Source organism: Notechis scutatus, chromosome 1 (assembly GCF_049901735.1).
Source record: "Notechis scutatus isolate UNSWTSFEM ecotype Mainland chromosome 1, rNotScu1.2, whole genome shotgun sequence".
NCBI lineage: Eukaryota > Metazoa > Chordata > Lepidosauria > Squamata > Elapidae > Notechis > Notechis scutatus.
In genome coordinates, this window is record NC_142009.1 from 259,066,491 (window position 1) to 259,091,064 (window position 24,574).

A 24,574-nucleotide genomic window follows, 5' to 3' on the forward strand; every position below is an offset into this window, starting at 1 on the left:
TTTGTAATTTGTGGAACAGTCCCAAAGAGAGAAGCGGTGGAAAAGCTTGTTGGAGGACTGGTCTCTTCAAAATTCCGGTTATTTTAATGTGTTCTGAAAATAGGAGTTTCTTGGATAGCAGCAAGGGGAAAACTGTTCATTGAATGCAGGTAGTACTTGTCTTACAACCACTTATTTAATGACTGTTCAAGGTTATAACAACACTGAAAAAAGTTACAACCAGTTCTCACTTATGACCGTTGCAGCATTCACAGTCACATGATCAGACTTTGAGTGCTTTGCAAGCAACATGCATTTATGATGGTTGCAACATCCTGGGAATGTCATTTGCAACCTTCCTAGCAAGCTTCTGACAAGCAAAGTGGATAGGGAAACCCAGATTTGCTTAATGGCATGATTTCAATAGGGCTTCACTTAACAACCATGACAAAAAAGTTGTAAAATGGGGCATGACCCACATAATAACTACCTTTTAGCAACAGAAATTGTGGACTGTACATCAAGGACTAGTCTATACACTAAAAAGCAAACCAGTTGAATATGAAATAACATCCTGAATCATTCACAATGGGCAGCTATAGAAATCAAATGAATAAATAACTAAAGGAGACCAACCACATGGCACATTCTGCCATAGAACAAAAACATTTTGGAAGCTGTAGAATGCAGCTGCTAAAATTACAAGTGGGCATCACACACCACCCAGAGGCTACCATACGCAGACAAATTGTACATTGTAAAGATTGCTTGGAGGTGGCAGATATTTCCAATGTAATCTACTAAATCCCCTGCATGGATTGCCCTTGTGACTTTCTAGAACAGACGGGGAGGACACTAACCTACCATTGCAAGAATATAAGTGAGCTGTCAGATGAGCACCTGAACTCATTGGTGGCCTCACACTGCAATGAACAAGAACACATTCAATTTTGCAGCTATTGAGATTGTTGGACGAGCAGGCACAAAAACAGCCAGAGAAGTGATTGAAGCCTGGGAAACTGCCCCCTCATCAGTCAACAAGAGTGCTGATTTACCACCAGCCTATCAAGTACTTAGAAGGTGAAGGCTGGGCAGCACAAGCAAACGACAGCTAATGATTTAAAAGCCAGCCATCAACACACCCCAATCAACACCTAAAAACTCACATACAACAGGCACTATACCATGCATAGAACAGCACACATACTGCTAGAGAGAAGTTGCCTGAAGTTGGGCTCCAGCACAAGTCCGAAAACTCGGAAGACAAAATTTCTGGTCCCGGTGACCAACCCAGATTGTATCCTAAATAACAAAATGCACATAAAATGGGCTTTTCCCTGTTCATCAATAAGCACATTCTGAAGTTTTTCTCAACTGCCTGGAGCAGAGAAGGTTTACATAAAGTCATAGGAGGTGATCCTTTTCCATTTTAATTAGAAGTTGCTGATTGGATAGAATTATAACGAAAGAAATGCTTTGTGTTCCTACTATAAAAAAAATAAAATTGCAGGCCTTTTCATGGTTCATCTTTGTTCAGTGGGAGATGCCATCCAAAATAGGCAATCCAGAATGTAATCTGTTGCTTGTATTCTCTGTCGTATTGCGAGGATTTGTTCCATAATTTGAAAGTCTTACCTAATGTGGATAGCCGGCAGCAGGTGCAGATGGCTGAGGAGACCGATGACTCTGATGAGGGGCCAGGACCATCAGGGAGTGGACTGCTGCCTTCAGAGATTGTGTGGGTTGGCAGCAGTGATGAGGAGGTTCCCGAGGAGCCTGTGCCAAGTGCACGTACACGAAGGATTACTCCGAGGAAAGAACAATTACAGCAGCACAGGCGACTCGGGAGTAAGGCTGCCCCTCCCCCAAGAGGATAAAAGCCAGGTTTGAAAAAGCGTTCTTTGCAGAAAGCAAAGAAACTCCGAAGTTCAACTTGTGGACATCTTAGTTCGTGTTTGGAGAATCTTGTAAATTAGTTCTTATCTCTGGGTTTTTGGCAGCATTGACGAACAACTTGGCAAGGCTTCTTGTCGGAGCTAATTAGTGGAAAACAGCCTTTTATCTGTAAAGGAACAGAATTCGTTATTAAACCTTAAAAGGTGGGGGCTGCTGCCTTTGTATTTGCTCTTTGGGAACCCGGTTGGATCAGAACACCTAGACTTGACGACTCATGCATGAAATTTAATCAGCTATGTTATGCCTGTCACAGTTCCAGTTGGAATCGGAAGCTATTTGGAAATCAGAATTATATACTGCAAAATGCTAGTGATCTTTGAAGCCAGGTGCTGTTTCTGGGCTGCTCAGTGGGAATGGCTGGATCAATTTGGAAGAGAAATGATAAAAAATGAAGATCCTTGCTAGCTTTTTTCTCACCAAGGATTCTAAGTACATATTTGGTTAAGGATGGCCACAATCTCTTGGAATATGTCCTTATTTCTAAAAGTAAACATAGACACGCTAATCAGATTATGTTGTCTCTCTGTCGGCTCTCCAGAAAGAATAAAAGTATTAATTTCCAAGATATACTCCAAAGAGCATACAATTCCAAAATACTTAGTTATGCCACTTAAAATTATGAACTAGGATGAAAAAACTAACAATTCTCAAAAATAATTGCAGGAAGTCCTGCTACAATCACTTGTTTATCTGGACAAATAGAATACAAGTCTGAACATTATAGTACTCTGTGAAGATAAACTAGGATATGTCTGGCTTGCAGTTTTCTGCATTGAGGTATATTGGAATAACTTTTTTTAAGTGGAATCAATTGAAAAAGATTTTTCTGCTGACTTGGACAAAGCCCTGCTTCATACCACTAGTTCATTGAAATAGCCGACCTAAACCATACATAGCTTCATCTTGCTTGCTTCATCTGACAATACCCTTTTGGATTAGTGAAAACTGTTCACTTCATTAATTCCACAAAAAATATGTGTTCCTCTCCTGCTAAGCAAGGATGCGGTTTTAGGTTGAAGATGAGGCTGGGAGTTCCCATATGTAAATTTTCTACCATCCTGAACAGAACCTCACTGGTAGATTTCAGCGTTCCAGCAAAGAACCAAAGTCCTGCAAAGCTGAAATATGTCGGTTTTTACATACAACTTCCATCTATTTAATATCTCACAAGCCTGTTTATTGCTTATTTTGATAAGCAAGTTACAAATTAAAACATTTGTCTAGACGGCTCTATTCATTCACCGATTTAAGATGGAGATTTTAATAACATGCTCAACTTGGCATTACAGGTAGTTCTCAACTTACAAAAGTAAGTCCCACTATATATTCTACTTCCCTAACATTATTAGGGTTGTACCATTAAATAACTTCATTAAGTACATGTTTAAAAATATTAATAAAAATAAATAAATAAAAAGATTTATAAAGAAATACAGTATCTTTATATACATTATATCAGAATACATTCTTCAGCTAATGCAATTAAGAGCGAGTATAATTAATTAAGATCTATGGCAGCATGTTTCAAACTTGGTACCTTTAAGATGCTGGTTAGGGAATTCTGGGAGTTGAAATATACTCATTTCAAAATTACCAAATTTAAAAAACCATGATCTATGGCTTGGTTCATGACAAACTATTGCATTTCTGTCATCAAAGTACATAAATTAGGCCATGCGCATTTCAGGGTGTAAATATCATTTATTAATGTGAACACCTATAAATTTATTGAATTAAAATCTTTGATGATGCGTCAAATCTTGTTTTAACACTGAAAAGAAATGAAACCCTTTTCCAAACATAAAACAATCTGGACCTTTTTCTACAGATGTTCGCTGATAGAATCCATTGTAAAAAGAACAAGGTGCTATTACTATGATGCACTGATGCCAAATTGGCTCTTTGAATTAAAAAAGTACACTTTCATTACATTATTTCTTACAACTTAATTCAAAACATCGGAGAGTTACACTGGGTACTTTGGTTTGTTTTTCCTGTTATACCCGTATACAACTTAAGGCACTGCTTTTGAGAACCCTCTTGACATAAGTCTTGTCCTCTTGAAAGAGAAAAACTAGAAGAAACAATTGGTTTAAATCAGGTTTATTTCAGGAAAGTTATTAAATTTGAAGTGCACATAGCCCTGATGGTTTCGGAGCAGGGAAGCTGTGGATATTTGTAAAAAAAAAATCAGGGAAAGTATATTTCTAGCTATATAAAGATAACAATACCTCTTAGTGGTAAGGATAATTTAATCAAATTAAACATTAACAAGAAAGAAGATATGCAGATCTTGTCTGTTATTCCAGATATTCAAATGTATTGAAAAACTACTTGGAAAAGATATTAAACTCAAAAATAAATCAAAGCTCCTCTGTTCATGGAAAGTGATGCAACGAAAGGATCTTCTGACAGGAACACTTAGCCCATAAACCATTTAGAGCGAAAGAGAAAAGATTGGATAATTGTAAAAATTGAAGCCTTGCTTAGGTATTAACAGAACCTAAATTGCCAGATGTGTAACTTACTTTCATGACAAAATCCTAACAGCAAGTATAGCCTTAACAAGAACATCACTTTCACACAGATAAGCAAGCCCAGCTGTCAAAAGATAATTGCAAAGAAGGGGAGAAGGAATTTGGTCCATTCAGCCTTGTAGAAATATATTATGCTTGCATGCGGAGAAGCAGCTGATCAAATTGGTTAATTCTGATAACTTTCAGGCAATACTTTCTTTCTCAAACTAGAGATTATCAGAGGGAACCATCTCTGCTGGTGATAATGCTGGTGGTATCCATTATTATTGGTTAGGTTTATAAATGAAATACATTTAAATAAATTAAAATTCTCGATCTTTTTTTCTTCCTTTAACCTCTTCTTTCAACCAGTGTTTTACCATTAATTATATTAATGATCACTTGAAATGATAATAATCCTTTCAGACGTTCAGAAGCCTTCTGTTGAAATTTTTTCTGATAAAACAAAGAAAACAAATCAGTCCATGTTTTCTATCATGCGCTTTATAATGCATTTCTCATTCTGGAATAGGAATTCATTCTGGATCAATTTCAGAGAGCTTTAACTCTAAATCCCATGGAAATGACAGACAAGCTTTAAAAAAAGGAACTTTAAACAGTTTTAATGTTAAGTGGAAAATTTGGCAACTCTTTTTAGAAATAAAAAAAATTCAGACTGGATTTGCTCTTCGTAATCAGAATCACAACCTTAGTGCAATATGATATTTATTTCTTACAGTAATTTTGGTTGCCATACAAGAGTAGTAAGGATTAGGGAAAGTGCAAGTTACAGGAGTTTGATTTGTTTTAATCAGTTGGAAATTAGAGGAATTAAAGCACAAAAAATTACAGCAACATAGATAACGTGAACATAGTTGTTTCACAAACCATAGCAAAAACATTACTCTCTAAAAAAAGGAAAAAAAGATGTCATGAGAAAATTTTCATTATTTTAGGCTCGTACACAGAGTCATTGCCAGATCAACTGGATAATGCTTATTTGTAAAGGAACTCAGAAAAATCACTTTTATTAACTTAGGTACCACAAAGAGCTAGCTTCTGTGATATGTAAATTCTGTAAATCAACAGTCACATATAGTCATTTTATAATATATGAATCAAAACTAGACACCTAGGGAAAGGAGTCTGTGTAGTTATACACAATTTACATCTTGTGTGATTTTGGTATTGTATACACAAATATTACAGAAACTAAGCATGTAAATGCAATTTATTAAATTACAGTATATAAACAAAAGTTGTTCCTAAAACCTGGAATATCATAACAAGATTATTTGTAATCACTGTATTTTGCACCATCAAAGTAGCATAACATTAAAAGGGCCAATCTGCTCCTGACATTTTCAGTATTGACCAAAATGCTAGGAAACAATTCTGCATCCTTACTATTGCTTTCTATTATAAAGCCATCAAACAATGCTAAAGACTTGCCAAAGGTCTTTTTTCCTTGATATAAAGCAATTCCTTGCAGACCCTATTACTCTAGATCATACAACATTATTTAAAAAATAAATTTCATTAGCTCTTTGATGTTTAAAAATCTTCTCTAATAATTATATTGTACTCGCTATTTAAGTGCCTGGAAAGATACATGGGCAAGAGACCCCTTTTAAGAAAGGGGGTACGATCACCAATAATTTGTTAACAAATATTATACATTAAACAGTAAAATATTATGATTAACAGCAGCTCAAAAGTAATTTCCCCCCCTTTTTTTCTTTTGTATCACTTGTCCTAATGCATTTTCTGGCACATTATAGAGGTAAAACCAACTGCACTCAAAGAAATCAAAAGGAGCATGGCATTATGGTTTATTTACTGATTTCTGCATTATCACCAAATGGAAGACAATGATGTCAAAATCATCTTTTTTTTACACCCTTCCCCTGCCCCCATCAAAAGAAAATTTGTTATCAAATATGTGAATATTGTCCTCTAGATTGTCCTCTAGATACAACTTTGTATCAATATTTCAAAGTTTTTGCACTGAAACTTGATTTTAATTAGAAATCCATTTGGAGTATGCAAGTGTTGAAAGAAATTTGAAAAGAGTCTTAAGTGACAATAACTTAAAAGGACCAGTTTTGATAGCGGAAGGAGAGAGGTGACTATTTTTTTTTAATAATTACCCAAGTATTGTTGATTGTTACCATGTTTGAGGAGACACATCATCTGAAGAAGTTTTAGCAAAGATAGAAAATATAACACAGCTCTGCTGGTTCAGATGCATCCAAATGATACTGATTTAAAAAGGTCAAGATTTAATACTTATTCCACAGAAGTAGTAGTAAACCACTAAAGTCTTTTTTTTTTTTTTTAATTTCTAGCACTGAAGTGGCACAAAGGCTGCCCAGTAGACCAGCCACTTATATTCTTAAAATATTGTGCTTATAAACTATCTGTACAACTATTTAGACTTGCAATAAAGAAAGGTATTGAAATTGCTGAACTTTATGTACTAATCCTAGGTCTATTGTGGACCCCAAATTAGACATTCAGTTATGAGAAAATAAAATTATAATTAGAGATAGGCTGGGATATATTAAAAAAATGAACTAAGATGCCTTCCAATTAAATTATTAAGCAAACTCACATGTACAGGCTAAATTATTCATGACACTGTGAACCAACAACATTGCTAATGTGGATTATTTATGGTGGGAAGAAAGAATTCTAAATTTCATAGAAGCCACCAAATCTGAATATATATATATATGTCTGCCAAAAGACCATGCTTTTAAAAATCCACTCAATTTTTTTCGTAAACAGTTCTGAATGTGATTTTTGTCTCAACCTTCTCTTTCTTTAATTTGCAAGCTAGGTGGGTTCTCCTAAAACACAGCAATTTGTATGGGAAGGAAGCACAGAACAATCCTGTAGTTTAATTTTAAACAAAACATTATTATTAGGATGATACCCTTGATCTCCATTTTTAGAAAAAATTGTCCCTTGCATATATAATAGGTACCTATTGTTTTCATAAAACTACTTTTGCAACACGTACTTTTATTGATATTTTCATTTCATATTTCTTGTAGACACCGGGCAACATCTTCCTAATATGATAAAACAGTAAAGATTTAAATCCATTTCCATAAGTAAACAGGCTTGTGCCACGCAGATTGATCAACAGCTGGTTTTCTTAAGCAGGAAAGAATAAGCAGGTCAAAAATCCAAAGACCTTCTTGAAGGTGAAGAAGCCACCTCTGTGCAGTTACTGTCGACTGCAGCTTGTGCATTGATTTGTGCATCCACATACAAAATTGCAGAAGGAAAATTCACTATTCTTTCTATGATACTAGGCTAGGGCGATTACAATGGTAATAAAATCCACTATCACACATGATCACTTTGATCCAGCAAAAGTAACCTTTATGTAAAACACAGTTCTTTAAAAACTAGAACTTAACTCTTTTTGGGAAGCCAAAACATCATTCCCCCCAAAAAAAATCCACACTCACTGATGCGCTTGTGGAAAGAAAAGACATCTAATCCTGATACCTGTTTCCACCTCAAAGAAAAGGTCTTGTGCAATATTGTCCAAACAACTCAATCCTATATGAGAGTAATTAAAACAGGCTTGATGAATGCTTGTTTTGAAAATACAACCCTGAATTACTTACCTATCATCCCAGTCCACCACAAAGAAATGTGGACAAGATCTTAATCGTACTACCATCTTTCTGTGCACAGATATCTTCAATTCCAATTTCTTACAAATATTTTTACTTTTATTTTAGGCAGCTAAGATTTCTTACATAGCTTTCACACATTATACTGCATTATAAACCAAAAGAAAAAAGCATGCCTAATAACTATCCGGCAATTTGGAAAGGCACTAAACATAAATGGAAAAATAAAATCTTAAAAGTCAAATAACAAATTACACTGGATGACAAAAACTAATTTCACTTCCAAAGAAATCAACATAATAATGAGCCAAAAACATCTGACATTTTTTTAAAATTCTGGCAATGCTGTGAATGTATAGAAGTTTCTCAAAAATCAGTAAATACATCATGAAAAAAATGAATATTAGCGGAAAAATTAAGTGGCAGAACTAACCAAGAATCAGTTTAGAAAAACTGAAAGGAGAAATTGTCTGACCACAGCAATGGGACTGAATCCAACAATCATATGAAATATTAGTCATATGAAAGCAGATTGCAAAAAGAGCTGGACACAACATGTTCTAGTACGTAGAGAAATACCTGTGGGTTTTAATCAAAAAGAGGTGACACATTATTTTTCAAGCAGAAGGTCATTTTTAACAGAAAAACCAATCCCTAGACTGAAAAAGAAGTGATAGTCGTGTGTGTACCAGCAATTAAAGTATAAACTTTCAAGATAATATCAATATGATTGGAGCTTACAAATTTGGTTCTTTTTTTAAAGTTCACAATTATTTCCATTCTTCTCTCTTATTTGCCCCATCCATTTTAAAAATATTTGGTCCCATTAATGTGGATTGACATGGAATTGATTTTGGACATAAATTGGCAATCTAATGGATGCTTTTTAATTTGGTGCTACTCTTGGGGAGCCAAGGCATTTGGGGTGTTTTGATACCAGCCTATCTCTATTTATAACAAAGGTTTGTGAGGCAAGACCAACCATTCTTATCTGTCCAATAGTTGTTTCAAGGCTCTTTCTATGTTCATTCTGTGACCAACCCTAGTCACTCCAAGGTCTATCAAGTCTTCTTTCTGAAGGTTTGGTAAGTGAGTGCCATCTATTTCGTTATCCATAAAGGTCTCTTTATGTTCACCTAAGTTTAAACTTTCCAACCAATCTGCCACATCTGGTTTAGTCCACAGGTGGACAGGTTTAGTTGTAAAAGGCTTATTTGAGATTGGCTGTTGTAATATTGAGGGAGAAGGAGACCTGCTGCGCCCTGTATTCAAAGCAAAGAGGTCTCCGGAAGGAGGCTGGCTGGGTAGGCTATAAACATCAGAAGGAGTTGGAGAAGGAGATGCAGCTGGAACAGCAGCAGTCAGAGGAGCAGGAAGGATGTCTTTACTTATCTCTGTTGGTGAAACCACTGGGCTTGGAGCATGTCTGGCTCCTGATGTCCTGCTATCATAGTCTGGGACTCTGCTCTGAAGTGTGATGGGCTGGCTAGTTCCAGGCCGAACGGTAAAGGTGATGGTTGAACTCCGAGTACCTGAGACTGTGCTCATGACCTCTGTGCTCCTGAAATAAAAATGAACGAAAAACTTTTTTTTAATTCACATAGCTTACTCTCCTTGTCCTATTTCATATTAGAAGTAACATACACACATTGTAAGTACATACAACTTTATAAAAACAACAATATAAATATCATGAACAACTTTAAAAAGTTTTAAAAACTAAAGGCTATTATCTTAAATATACTATTAACACCCTCAGTTGTCTGGCCATTAAATGCTTGTCAAACAGAATCAGGCAATAGCTCGTTTAGAGGTTCTTCAGAAACCGAATGATATGACACCATCATATTGTTCTACCTAAATTAAATGACACTTGTGTTATTCTAATGTTATTTTTGTTTACTGCGCATGTGTCATAGGAAGGAACTTGCAATATGTATAAGAGATTATAGTTAAGATACAAATGAAATAATTATAAAATATATGCCACAAGCTTTGAGAATAGCAGTAAATTTAAATATAGCTTGCAATATTGCAGAAAAGCATTGGCATATTTCTGAAAGCAAATGCTAATATTTTATACCAGTTGAACATTTTGGGTATGAAGCAGAGAAAACAAGTAAGTTTGAAACCTTAAGGTAGTAAAACATATAGGTGATTTGAAAGAAATTTAAAAATTGCTTTGGAAGGGATTGAGAAGAGCACTAAATCAAAAGCCTCTAAAAGGGTGAATGGAACCTTTTTAAAAAAGTGATATAATTTGAGATGACACTGAAGTGAGGGAATTCCCTAAAGGCTATTTTTAAAATGGGAATGCTAGATACTTTGAACAGTAGAATTCAAATATATTTTCCAAGAAAAACATCAATTAAAAGAAAAACCTAAATATTATAAGAATACTGGAAAATGGTAAGATGTAATTGGCATAACCAAAGGGATCTAAAAATATATCATTTCCTTGTGCAAGAACTAGTGTCTTGTTTAATATTTAACAGAATGCTGTTACTAAAACTTTACAAAACATTTTACACTTTAACAAAATGTGGTTCTGCTCCCCATTTAAAGGGAAAGATAACAAGACTGAATGCAAAAACTACAGTGGGATAAAGTTGTTAATTGTCTCTGGAAAGATGCTTGGCAGAATTCTGACTAAAAGGACACCAGAGGCAAAAATGAGAAAAATCTGGGTAGTTCAGAGGAGATTTATGTTGGGCTGCATATTTAATTCAACAGTTTTTGAGAAAATGCATTGCATATTTCCTGATTATGATATAAGTGAATAGGTTTGAACCATGAAATAATTGGAAATGATCAATGCAATGTGAACAGGAGATGATGGAAGTAAAGCTTACATGAAAATAAGCTTAGCAAGTGATCCAACACTAACCAGGGAGCAAGTAAAGATACGTGATGTCCAACTGGCTGCATTTATAACTAAATTGTAAAAGATGGCTTGTAGTGATGTGTTGCTTGTATTCTGATAATGCCATGTTATTGGTCAAAAAACAGAATGTTTTGCAGTAAAAAAAACTATGATGCAACGAGGAAAAGAAATAAAATAATTACAAATTATTATAAACAAAACTAGAACAAGAAAATATAAATATAGTCCTCACCTTGTTTAATGACTACCCAAAGTTACAATGGTTCTGTAAAAATAACTTCATGATTGGTTCTTGCACTTAATGACTATCACAGAATCCTGATCAAATTTTGGGCACTTTGCAACTGACATTGTTTACAACGGTCATAGTAGACTGTAATCATGTGATCACCATTTGCTATAGGTGAATCTGAATCTTTGGTCAAATATTTAATAAAGATGGGGAAATGTATTTAATTAATTTCTACAGCCATAGCTGCCCATCTCAACATGACTTTGGACGATGTACATCATGAAAAATAAAAATAAATTAAAAGCAATTAAAACAATACAAAATAAATATATGTGGTCTGGAATTAATACAATCAATAACTGTGAGAGGGATCTTGGAATCCCAGTGGACAATCACTTAAATATGAGCCAGCAGTGTGTGACAGCAGGCAAAAAAGCCAATGCAATCTAGGTTGCATTAACAGAGGGATAGAATCAAGATCACATGAAATGTTACTACCACTTTATAAAGCCTTAGTAAAACCACACTTAGAATATTGCATCCAGTTTTGGTTACCATATTATTAAAAAGATGTCGAGGCTTTGGAAAGAATGCAGAAAAGAGCAGCAAAGATGATTAGGGGGCTGGAGGCTGAAAGATATAAAGAAAGGTTGCAGGAATTGGGTATGTCTAGTCTTGTGAAAGAAAGGTGATATGATAGCAGTGTTCCAATATTTGAAAGGCTGCCACAAAGAAAAGGGGATCAACCTATTATCCGAATCACCAGAAGGCAAGACAAGAAACAATGGATGGAAACTAATCAAGGAGAGAGGCTACCTAGAACTAAGGAGAAATTTCCTAACAGTGAGGACAATTAACCAGTGGAACAGCTTGCCTTCAGAAGTTGTGGATGGTCCATCACTGGAGGCTTTTAAGAAGAGACTGGACAGCTTCTTGTTTGGAATGGCATAGGGTCTCCTACTTGGGGAAGAAGTTGGACTAGAAGTCATCCAAGATCCCTTCCAACTCTGTGATTCTGCTACCTCCCTAGACTAACATTTTAAGCCACGGAGATTTCTGAACAGTTTATGAGCCTTATAATCATTTGAATGAAATGCTGAGTAAAGAGAATCTCAACTGCCACATAGAAGCAGCATCTGAGTAGTTATATTCATTTGCTATCATTTGTTCCTTGGGATGAGACATTTTTGTCAGCTGCAATAATATTTCATATTAATTAAATGGGCTCATTAACATAGATTCTGACAGATTTTACTGATATTTTTCTCAAGTGCAAAAAGCACATTTGTAAATAGGGAAGGATGTAAACAAGAAGCCCTCTTCAGTATCAACCAAAGGCATACATTAGAATAGAATAGAATAGAATAGAATAGAATAGAATAGAATAGAATAGAATAGCAGAGTTGGAAGGGACCTTGGAGGTGTTCTAGTCCAACCCGCTGGTCAGGCAGGAAACCCTATATCATTTCAGACAAATGGTTATTCAATCTCTTCTTTAAAAACTTGCAATGTTGGAGCATTCACAACTTCTGGATAAAAGTTGTTCCATTAATTAATTGTTCTAAATATCGGGAAATTTCTTCTTTGTTCTAGGTGACCTCTCTCCATTATGTGATACAGTTTTTCTCAAGGGTTGCTGGACCTTTTTTCTACAGCTGCAGCAGAAGATAAACACAGCTACAAGACTAAGGCAAATAATTCCATGGGCATACAGCCAGTTTGCACATCAGGGAGAGGCTGTTCATCTCAAAAGTTCAATGATGTTCCTTGGAAGTCCTTCCAAGTCTTCTCTGATTCAGCCACACCAAGCCATCAAAAAATGCCACCCTTGCTGTCTCAAACATTGGGTCTGAAAGGTTGCTTTATGAAACACCCATCAGAATCATTCACACCAGAAGCTGTAAGAAGACTATAAAGCTATGAAAGTGATCTACCCCCCCATGTCAAAATACTAAGAATTCTTTCCCAGAACATTATCAATTTAAAAGCACCATCTAACTTCTCACATGAAGCTTCCATTAAATGCAATGAAAGATAGATGTGAAAACCTGCGAACTTTATTCTAAATCACTCTATTGGAGATGAAATGATCAAGGAAGACATAAAGAGCAAGAACAGGATTACCAGACAGCAGATGGCATACTAAGTGTAATCAGTTTCACTTAAATTGAGGGCTTTTTTTTTCTTTTTCCAGGCAAAAGATTTCTATTTAAAATAATTGAATTAACTTCTGATAAGACTACAGCTGCAGTTCTTTGCAACAAACTCAAACTAAGTTCCAGTGAATCACAGTGATGCTCAGTAACAGTCTGTGGCAATGAGTTCTATCTATAAAATGCAAACTTATTCTAAATTTCATTTATTTCAGTAGAAGGCCTACCTGACATGGATACTTATCACTTATCACTTCAACCCTGGGTACTTATCATTTGTCGCTTAGATTTATATACCGCTTCACAGTGCTTTATAGCCCTCTCTAAGCAGTTTACAGAGTCAGCATATTGCCCCCAACAATCTGGGTCCTCATTTTACCAAACTTGAAAGGATGGAAGGCTGAGTCAACCCTGAGCCGGCGATGATCGAACTGCCAAACTGCTGGCAGCTGGCAATCAGCAGAATTAGCCTGCAATACTGCAATCTAAACACTGTACCACCAGGGTCTTAACCAGGGGTGGGATTCAATTTTTTTAACAACCGGTTCTGTGGGCGTGGCTTAGTTGATGGGCATGGCTTGGTGGTCATGTGACTGCATGGACGTGGCATGTGACTGGGTGGATGTCATGTGACTGGGTAGATGTGGCTATATATTCATTAATCACCTATCCATTAAATGTTATTGGCTGGGCATGGCCAACTCAGTATCACTCACATCGAGGCACGCATCTCCTCGCCTGGCCTCTCATGACTGTGGGGATGCTGCAACAGTTGTAAGTGTGAAAAATGGTCATAAGTCACTTTTTTCAGTGCCATTGTAACTTTGAATGGTCACTCCACACAAGCAAAGTACCAGCAAAGGAGTGGAAAAAAATTCCAGAAAAGTTCCTGAGACAGGAAGTCTAGTCCTGCCAAGAATATAGTAACAGTTAACGGAGAGGCAGTTTCTGTAAGCAACACCAGAATGTTTCCTTCCTGCCTTCCTTACAGGATTAGGCCAGTAATTTCTTCTAATAACCGGTTCTCCGAACTGCTTAGAATGTTAACAACCGGTTCTAGCGAATAGGTGCAAACTGGTAGAATCCCACCCCTGGTCTTAACATTAAACATTCCTAGCTACTTTCCTTTTAAATTTTAATTGTTAAGGGAAATTTTACTTATAAAATGGGCTTTATTTATTTAACAAATTTATATGGCCATCCAACTCACACACAGGGGAGTGTGAGTAGTTAAGAATGCAAGCTGATACTCGTGGTCTTTCAGAATTTTATTTGGAAGAGCATATTAAACATGCCATGTATTATCTGCTATCTTCTGCTATTTATCTTTTCATGCAAATTAAATTTCTAGTGGACACGCCAGCTAGGAATTTGAGAACCTGTAATCTCAATATATCTGTAGTGTACCAGTTTGGGAAGGGCTCTGTTCCCATTAACTGCATGGCCTTCAGTTCTCTGTCTATGATCTCTCTGGTCTTTTGTCATCCTTAAATAATTCCCTTTCTACTAATATGGAAATTCCTCCTATCCCTTTGATTCAAATTGCTTTCATTTCTCCAGTGCTATATATACAGCATGTATCCAGGGGTGGGCTGTTGGGGGTTCGCAGGGGTTCAGGAGACCCCCTAGCTAAGATTCTGTGCAGTTCAGAGAACCCCAAATCCCACTACTGACTGGCCTCACCTACCCCACCCTGCCTCTCCCAGGAGTCCCCAGGCAGCCCATTTTGGATGTAGGTTAAGTGCAGGGCGTGCACAGAGGCTCGGGGAGGATGAAAAATGGACCTCCTGGAAGTTTGGGAAGGTGAGAAATGGGCCTATTCCTGGCTTCCAGAGAGCCTCCGGAGCCTGGGGAGGCAGTTTTCGCTCTCCTGGAGGCTCGAGGAAAGCCTCTGGAGGCTGGGAGGGCAAAAATGCCCCCTCCCATGTGCAGGAGGCCGACTAGCTACGCCCATCATGGCCATGCCCACCCAGCAACCGGGCAGAGAAGCCCACCCCTAGATGTATCCTTCATTCAATATTTCTTAAAACCCATTTTCACCACAGGTTCCTATTATTTACATAAAAAAACTATGTGTCAAAAACACTCCATTAATGACACTGGGCTGCTTTCAGCAAAGGCATTTATAAAAAGATCATTAAAATATAACAGAGATGAAATAGAAACATTAAAACAGAAATATTAAAAATATGTTTGAGTTCCTTTCTAAACTGTAATGAAGAGAAGGGCTTGCTTCAACCCTAGTGATATGCATTCCACAATGTGGGCCCTATGCCATCTTAACAGCTTGCCCAGTTAATGATTGATGTCAAATATAATTGAGGCCGGATAGTCAAAATAGTGTCCTATCACTGGTCAAAGAATGCTGTGAAGATAGAAGACGACTTGACAATTTTATACTTGTAAGATTATATCCTATTTAGTTGATTATTTGTTAGACATGTGGCTGCCAAAGTGGAAAGAGTTATTAGAATGCAAGCAACGTAAAATATGTTTTGAAAATTTTGAGATATTTCAAAATGTTTCAGCACTGGCAGCAGGCATAAACACTAACACTGTTTTATCTTGGGATAAGACTATGTCAGGACTCTTTTCACCAGGTAAACCATTAATTGGGTAAGTATTAAAGAACTGTCCTTGCCACCAAAGTTTTAGTGACTGTCCAGCATCAGCAATGAATCGTTATACCCCACTAGGATGCAAATCTGTTTCTAAAAGGAGATTGTCATCCCATTCATGTGTTTTGAATAACTTTTTATTTGCCTGTGAATCAGATACTGTGCCTGAAGATCCTATCAAGTTTTAGAGATTTCACTAGCTTATTCCAGATAGATACTGTATAACTTTTATACATAAAAAGCATTACAAACTTATATATACTGCTCAAAAAAATAAAGGGAACACAAAAATAAGACATCCTAGATCTGAATGAATGAAATATTCTTATTAAATACTTTGTTCATTACATAGTTGAATATGCTGACAACAAAATCACACAAAAATTATCAATGGAAATCAAATTTAGCAACCCATGAAGGTCTGGATTTGGAGTTACACTCAAAATTAAAGTGGAAAAAAACACTACAGGCTGATCCAACTTTGATGTAATGTCCTTAAAACAAGTCAAAATGAGGCTCAGCAGTGTGTGTGGCCTCCACGTGCCTTTATGACTTCCCTACAATGCCTGGGCATGCTCCTGATGAGGTGGCGGATGGTCTCCTGAGGGATCTCCTCCCACACCTGGACTAAAGCATCCCCCAACTCCTGGACAGTCTGTGGTGCAATGTGGCATTGGTGGATGGAGTGAGACATGATGTCCCAGATGTGCTCAATTGGATTTAGTTCTGGGGAACGGGTGGGCCAGTCCATAGCATCAATGTCTTTGTCTTGCAGGAACTGCTGACACACTCCAGCCACATGAGGTCTAGCATGGTCTTGCATTAGGAGGAACCCAGGGCCAACTGCACCAGCATATGGTCTCACAAGGGGTCTGAGGATCTCATCTCAGTACCTAATGGCAGTCAGGCTACCATGGAGGGCTGTGTGGCCCCCTAAAGAAATGCCACCCCACACCATTACTGACCCACTGCCAAACTGGTCATGCTGGAGGATGTTGCAGACAGAAGAACATTCTCCACGGCATCTCCAGACCCTGTCACGTCTGTCACATGTGCTTAGTGTGAACCTGCTTTCATCTGTGTAGAGCACAGGGTGCCAGTGGCGAATTACCAATCTTGGTGTTCTCTAGCAAATGCCAAACGTCCTACACGGTGTTGGGCTGTAAGCATAACCCCCACCTGTGTACGTTGGGCCCTCATACCACCCTCATGGAGTCTGTTTCTGACTGTTTGAGCAGCCATATGCACATTTGTGGCCCGCTGGAGGTCATTTTGCAGGGCTCTGGCAGTGCTCCTCCTGTCCCTCTTTGCACAAAGGCGGAGGTAGCGGTCCTGATGCTGGGTTGTTGCCCTCCTTCAGCCTCCTCCACGTCTCCTGATGTACTGGCCTGTCTCCTGGTAGCACCTCCATGCTCTGGACACTATGCTGACAGACACAGCAAACCTTCTTGCCACAGCTCACATTGATGTGCCATCCTGGATAAGCTGCACTACCTGAGCCACTTGTGTGGGTTGTAGACTCCGTCTCATGCTACCACTAGAGTGAAAGCACTGCCAGCATTCAAAAGTGACCGAACTGTCTTCCGGTTTGTAAGTCTTCAGCGGCGGCAGGAATCCGTGATCTGCGCGGTTTCTGCTGCACTCACCGCTGGAGTGCCCCCGATCCAGCCAGATTTGGGGGCTATAGTTACCCCGTAGAGGTAACTGAAGACAGGGGAGATATGGCAGGGGTCTGGGGGTATTGCAACCCCCCTCCTCAGCTGGCTTAACTCCCTTTTCCGAAAGCGGTGGAGCGGCGGTCAGCAATGGCCGCCACAAAGAAGCTTTCATCCGGATAAGAATGCGCAGGAGGAAGCTGAGAAGTGAAAGTTTTTGGCTGACCGGGATAACAACTAACATTTAAATACCCTGGAATTTAAATTTCATTAAAGATACATCGCTCCCAAAGAAGATTTGGAAAAAGCGGCGAATGAAAGTAAAAAGGGAAAGTTTGTTTTTTCTCACTCTCTTTCCTTACGGTGATAGCAGATGAATGAGAAATCGGAAAAACCCATTTTGGCATCAGCAGGTAATTAAATTAAAGCCAAGGGGACAATAAAGATTTTTGAACATTGGAAAAAAAAACACTTTTTTTTTGCTATAAGTGGGAAGGGAGAGGAGAAGAATTAATATTAAGATTTTGCTGGAGGAGGCTGCTTGGAATTTATAAGACTAGAGCTAAATTTTAACAAGACTTCTAAAAGATATATTTTAATTGGAACTTTGCAACTGAACTGTAACCCCAGGAAGAGAAAGTATAAAAAGAAGAAAGTGCTATATGAAACAGTCTGTGTGTATTTGGATTGCTTGGTGACTTTGGGACTTTTGGAAATTATTATTTGAAAGACTAAAAACATTTGGGTTGTTTAAAAAATGTTTTCACAATGGCATTACTTGTTGATGAACTGAAAATGGAATTTAAAAAGCTAAAAGAAGAGGAACAAGAAGGGAAGGGCTCTTCTGGATCTGTTTTCCATTTCTTAGAAATGGCGATTTCTACCTATCAGAAACTACAAGAACAAGAAGATTGGGATGAAGAAGAAGCCATCTTTAATGAACAAGCAACTCTAATTGGGGAAGAAAGGGGAAAGAGGGGAAAGAGAATAGAGAATTTAAGACTTTAAAAAAACAACCAAAAAAGGGAAAAATAAGGTGAAAAATCGATACAATGTCAGAAAGCAACAGAAAGGAGGAATACAGAAGAGGGTGGAGATTAAGAGGGTGGAGATCAAGAGACAAGGGGGTAAAAAGGCTAGATTGGAGAAGAAAGGAAGGGAAAAAGGGAAGAGAAGTTACAAAGGTTTGAAACAAGATGTAAAGAAACAGGATTTATTCAGAGATAATGGGTAAAAATATAATTAAAAAAGAGATTCTGCAAAAGTACATAAGACTATTGTTGTATTTGTATTTGAAATAATGTTAGAAAACTGGAACATTATATGATTATAAAATGGGATAAAATATTACAAGGAATGTGTAAAATGCTTAAGACTTAACGATAGAGTTTAATTTGCTATGGATTATTGTTTTAATTATATTATAAATTTATTATTCTTTCTTATTTTAAAATATAGTACGTAGCTTTAGAATGTACTAAGCAGAATCAGAATGAAAATTATATATTATTTTAAGTGTTAAACTTAGGGGAAGGATATAAAGGCGTCATACTTCAATCAGTGATTACAGGAGAAATTTTGTGTTAATGAGAAAAGATAATAGATAATTGAAACAGAACAGACAAAAGATATAAGCATAATGATTTAAATTGAGATGAAATAAATAAAACAGAATTAAGAGAGTGAAAAGAGGGGAGAAGCTATATAGAAAATGTAGAATGGTAAATAAGATATGAAATCCGGTTTGTCGGCTTCGCGAGCGGCAGGGATTCGCAAAGCTGCGCGATCCCTGCTGCGCTAGCCGCTTTTGGGGCTCCGATCCGGACGGGTACGGAGCTAGGCTGCCCTGCAGGGGCAGCTGAAGGTAGGGGGGATCCGGAGAGGGGTTTGGGGTGTTGCAGACCCCTCCCGGCCGGCAGAACCCCTTTTCCCAAGACGGTGCAGCGGCGGTCCGTAATGGCCGCCACAAAGAAGCTGGCAGCCGGGTAAGAATGCGCAGGAGGAAGTGGAGAAAGTTTTTGAAAGGAGAAAGTTTTTCTTGGTTCCTAGGACTCTAAGACATATTTAACAAAATTCCTGAAAAGTATGACTTTCTGAATGATACCTTCTAAAAGAGGAAAAAAGCGGCAGTTTGATGGTGCTGAAAGGAAAGCTTACCCTCTTTTCCTATGGAATAAATAAGTGAATATTAAGAAACCTATTTTTTTTAGGTGAAAACTGGCTTTAAGCGATGAGTGGGAAGAGAGAGGACTAAAAAAAAAAAATATTTGTATGCTAAGACTTTGTTGGAGGAGATGCCTTAAGGATTTGAAGACTAAAATATATTGCAATAAGATTTTAAGAAACAGATTTGGACTTTCTTTTTCTCTGATTGATACTACCCCAGGAGGAGAAAGTGAGAACTCTGCCTTGGTTTGGACTGATTGATAACTTTGGGACTGTTTTATTTTTTCTTTGGAATATTCTGGTTGTTGTAAGAAGAAAGAAGGGGAAAAGAAAAGAAAAGATTTATAATGGCTCTTTCTATTGAGGAACTGAGAAAAGATTATGAACAAGCAAAAAAAAAAATGGTAAAGCTGGTTTGAAAGAAGCCTTCCTTTTTTTAGAAATGGCGCTTATTAACTATCAACAAACATTACAACAGATGAAGACAGCAGAAGAAGAAGAAGGAGAGGAAGCCATTTTTAATAAATTTCAGAACTCGACCAAGAAAGAAGGAAGAGGGAAAGGAAGAGAAATAAAGGACTTAAGATTTAAAAAACACTTAAGAAAGGGAAAAATAAGGTGCAAAATCAATATAATGATAGTAAACAAAAGGGAAAAGGAATACGACAGAGAAGGGAAGCCAGTAAGGCAGAGGCTAGAAGAAGGGGGGTAGAAAGGTTTGTTGGGAGAAGAAAGAAAGGGAAAAGGTGGAGAAAAGCTACAAAGTTTTGAAATTAAATGGGAAAAAAAGGAATCTTTTTTAGGGATAAAGGATAAAGTATAATTTCTTCAAAGAGATTTTGCAAGGTACATAAGATGATATTGTAGTATTGTATTAGAAATAGAAAACTTAAATGGTTTAAGAGTTGATAAGAGATTAAAATGTTGAAATGTTTAATAATGATTGGTTTTAAAATCTAATAATATGAGGGGAGGTTTAGAATATTGAGTTTTAATTAAAGAGTTTAATAAGATTATGGTATCGATGTTATTATAAAATTTCTATTATAGTATTTGTTTTTAATATTTAGATCTATTGTTTAACTATGTATTTAATTATTCTGGATGTACTATTCAGATAGAATGTACCAAGCAAAATCGGATTGGGTATTGGGCGTTATTTTAAAGGTTAATTTGATTAATTTAGTGGGGAGATAGAAAGGCATCATACTCTGATTAGTGATTTCAGGAGAAACTTCTTTTTTTTTTTATAAGGAACGAGACAAAGGGACAATAAAGAATGGACAAAATATACAAATATAATGACTCAAATTAAGATGATTAATTAAGATAGAATTAAGAAGAGTGAAATATGTGGAGAAGTTAATATAGAAGACTTAGAATGGTAAATAAAATAAGTAATGATATGTAAGATGAGCATGAATATAATTGAAGTCCATGAAAAGAGAGATACCTGGGTCCAAGTTACTTTCCAAAAAGATTTTTTTTATGTTTTGTGTGTTGTGTGTATATGTTTTTTTTGGGGGGGAGAATTAATAAAACCTTGCAGAAATATAGAATGAGAATAATGGTAACTAAGTCAGAAAGAAATAGATGAAATAATAATAATAAAATTGAATAAGAGTAAAGAGAAATAAAGAGAAATTGGATAAGAGGTTTTTGTATGTTTATATGGAAATGGTTTAAAACAGAATTATAGTTTATCTGACTTGTTAAATTTATAATGGAAAAAGGTTTAAACATGTAATGGATAATGATGATTTGTGTGTTTTGAAAATTAATAAAACTTGTTTTTTTTTAAAAAAGATATAAGCATAATGATTTAAATTGAGATGAAATAAATAAAACAGAATTAAGAGAGTGAAAAGAGGGGAGAAGCTATATAGAAAATGTAGAATGGTAAATAAGATATGAAATGGTATATAAAGTGAGCATGAATTCGAATTTATGTCTGTACAAAAAGATGTAACCCGGGACTAAGCCGCTTTCCAAAAAGAAGTTTTATGTTTTCATGTTTTGTGTTTTGTTTGTGTATGTTTGTTTATTGAAAATTAATAAAAAATTTATAAAAAAAGTGACCAAACCATCAGCCAGAAAGCATAGGAACTGAGAAGTGGTCTGTGGTCACCACCTGCAGAACCACTCCTTTATTGGGGATGTCTTGCTAACTGCTTATGCTTTCCACCTGTTGTCTATTCCATTAACACAACAGCATGTGAAATTGATTGTCAATCAGTGTTGCTACCTAAGTGGACAGTTTGATTTCACAGAAGTGTGATTGACTTGGAGTTACATTGTGTTGTTTAAGTATTCACTTTATTTTTTTGAGCAGTGTATTAGAGTTGAATTTGGTAGATATATGTGACTCAAATTCTTTGCAGCAAACATATGTTCCCCCCTCCAACTTCATGCCATATTTCTTCCCGAGTTGATTATTTTTAGTATATCAATATTTAGTTGAAAGGATAAATAAAAGCTGTATTACAATAATTGTTCATGTGGCAGAAATTGCTAATCGTTTCCGGTTCTAGGGGGCGGTGCTCATCTCCGTTACAAAGCCAAAGAACCAGCGATGTCCGAAGACGGCTCCGCTGGCATGACTAAATGCCAAAGGTGTACGCAACGCTGTTATCTTCCCACCAAAGTGATCTCTATTTTTCTACTTGCATTTTTACATGCTTTCAAACTGCTAGGTTGGCAGAAGCTGGGACAAGTAACGGGAGTTCACTCTGTTACGTGATGCTAGGGATTCGAACTGCCGAACTGCTGACCTTTCTGATCGACAAGCTCAGCATCTTAGCCACTGAGCCACCACTTCTGGCATTTAGATACATCATTATAAAATAACCATTTTTATAAAACAGAAGAAAAGAAACATTAACGCACTTCTCAGTACATATAAAATAACCTACACAATAATTATACAGTGCTTTATGTCAGTTAAACAGGAACCCAAATCCCTTTCTATACATTGTACTGAATATATACTAAACTGCATAAAGCAGAAAATTCAGACTGAGAAGGCTCTAGTAAACTATTGGCTTCTTGATTGAAACAGCAAAAGATGTTATTTCTATTATCAAGGATGTTCGGGATAAACTATATAATGATTATGATTTAATAAATCACCATTATTTTGATTTTTTTAACATTACACTTCATATACTAGCAACTAAGAAATTATTGTTTTTATAAAATATTTCCCAATGTGAAATGTATGAATGTGAACTTGAAATCCAAATTCAAAATTGGAATATAAATATATATAAAGAATGAAGGAAAAACTTTTATGGTGGAAAGATAATGCCACACTGAATTTACAATCCTGAATTGATGGTATGTATCAAGCTGGGGATCAAAATAATATCATTTCATGTGGTCACTATGTAATGCTATGTTGCTTTCTATGCATTATAGGCATTTTCTTGCCTCATTTTAATCATTTTTATTATTTTAAAGTCTTCTTTCCTTAAAGCATTTTTTAAAAACTTACCTGATTACAGCACAAGTATATAAATACAAAGGTATTATAGATACCTTCGGATCAGTTAAGAATTCCTATCATAGTAAAACACAACTCAAGTTTTCTAAAATATGTAAACTCTTGTTTTCCTGTTTCAGGAAAAAAAAATTTTTAGGATGTAACCGAGTAATTGTAGGTTGCAGGTTAAATCTGCCACAAGCTGCAGACTGTTACATAAATATGATATATATATATAATGGGAAGTACTCTAGAAGAGTGCATCTCATAACTACATTGAAAAATACAGTGAAGTATAACTAGAACTGGGACCATTAAAAATTGTGACTTCCATCCTACTTGGTAAAGGAACTCTTGTTAAAATTCAGTAATTGTGCTTCTAGGCTTCCTTTAGGGTATTTCTGTAAGATATACCGGAAACTGGAGAAGCCACTTCTTTGCCATTTAATGTTTGGCACCATCTGGTAAAAGTCTCATGGGGGACACCACAAATAAAACAGCCTGGGATACAGAATGTTTGTTTTCATATATTAATGTGACATTCCTGCGTCTTGGATTAAATTTTGGTGCTAGTCATCACCAAATGAATGGGCCTCTCCAATTTTGTAACTTCAATAAGCTTTGTTATCCAAAAGTTATCTATAAAATAAAATGTTCAGAAATAGAGCTGATTCTCATCTGTCTGACAAGTTCCAGCTAGCAAATGTTTACCTTCTTAACAATAATAGGCCAGTCTATAAAAGCCTCAGTGTCATAGCTAGTCCTATCCAAAAAGTTCAATCCAACTAATTCAACTCCTTTAATATATATTCAAATCTCTGAACTATTGGATAAATTAAACCAACTGAGCTGGTTAAACTTATACAATGCTTAAGATTTTTGCAAGTATGTATTCATAGATAGTTACACCTATAAAATAAACATTTCACAGCTCTAAATACTATAGCCGGTGTTTCAAACAAATTAATTTGTAATGGGTAGTAGCTTAGCTAAAATATAAATGTTCTTTATATAAAATGGATAAAACAGCCCCAGGTATGATTAGAAAATATTTCTGAATGCTCATGTGGGATTATAATTTCTTTCCCTATTATCTTTTACATCACTCCATGCTATTCCAAAGAGCACATAGATTTTCAGGATCAGTTCTAGATTGTAGTATGAATCAGAAAAACATTTGATTTTTTTTGCATACGGTAGAATTAAACCTTAGGATCTCAGCTTCTACTTACATATTTTATATTTCTAGCTGTACTTACAGCAGATTCAGAAAGTATTTAG

The 24,574-nt window shown here is 36.3% G+C and overlaps 1 protein-coding gene across 9 annotated transcripts in view; it reads right to left on the reverse strand.

Moving 5' to 3' along the window:
* Nucleotides 1–5,058: 5,058 nt before the first annotated feature.
* SHANK2 (SH3 and multiple ankyrin repeat domains 2) overlaps nucleotides 5,059–24,574 on the reverse strand; it is a 381,276-nt gene continuing 361,760 nt past the window's right edge. For all 9 annotated transcript variants that reach the window (XM_087951165.1, XM_026664726.2, XM_087951160.1 and 6 more), the window contains one exon: nucleotides 5,059–9,665. In XM_087951165.1, the coding sequence (XP_087807291.1) occupies nucleotides 9,092–9,665 (574 nt within the window). In that variant the 3' untranslated portion in view covers nucleotides 5,059–9,091. The remainder of the gene's footprint in view (nucleotides 9,666–24,574) is intronic.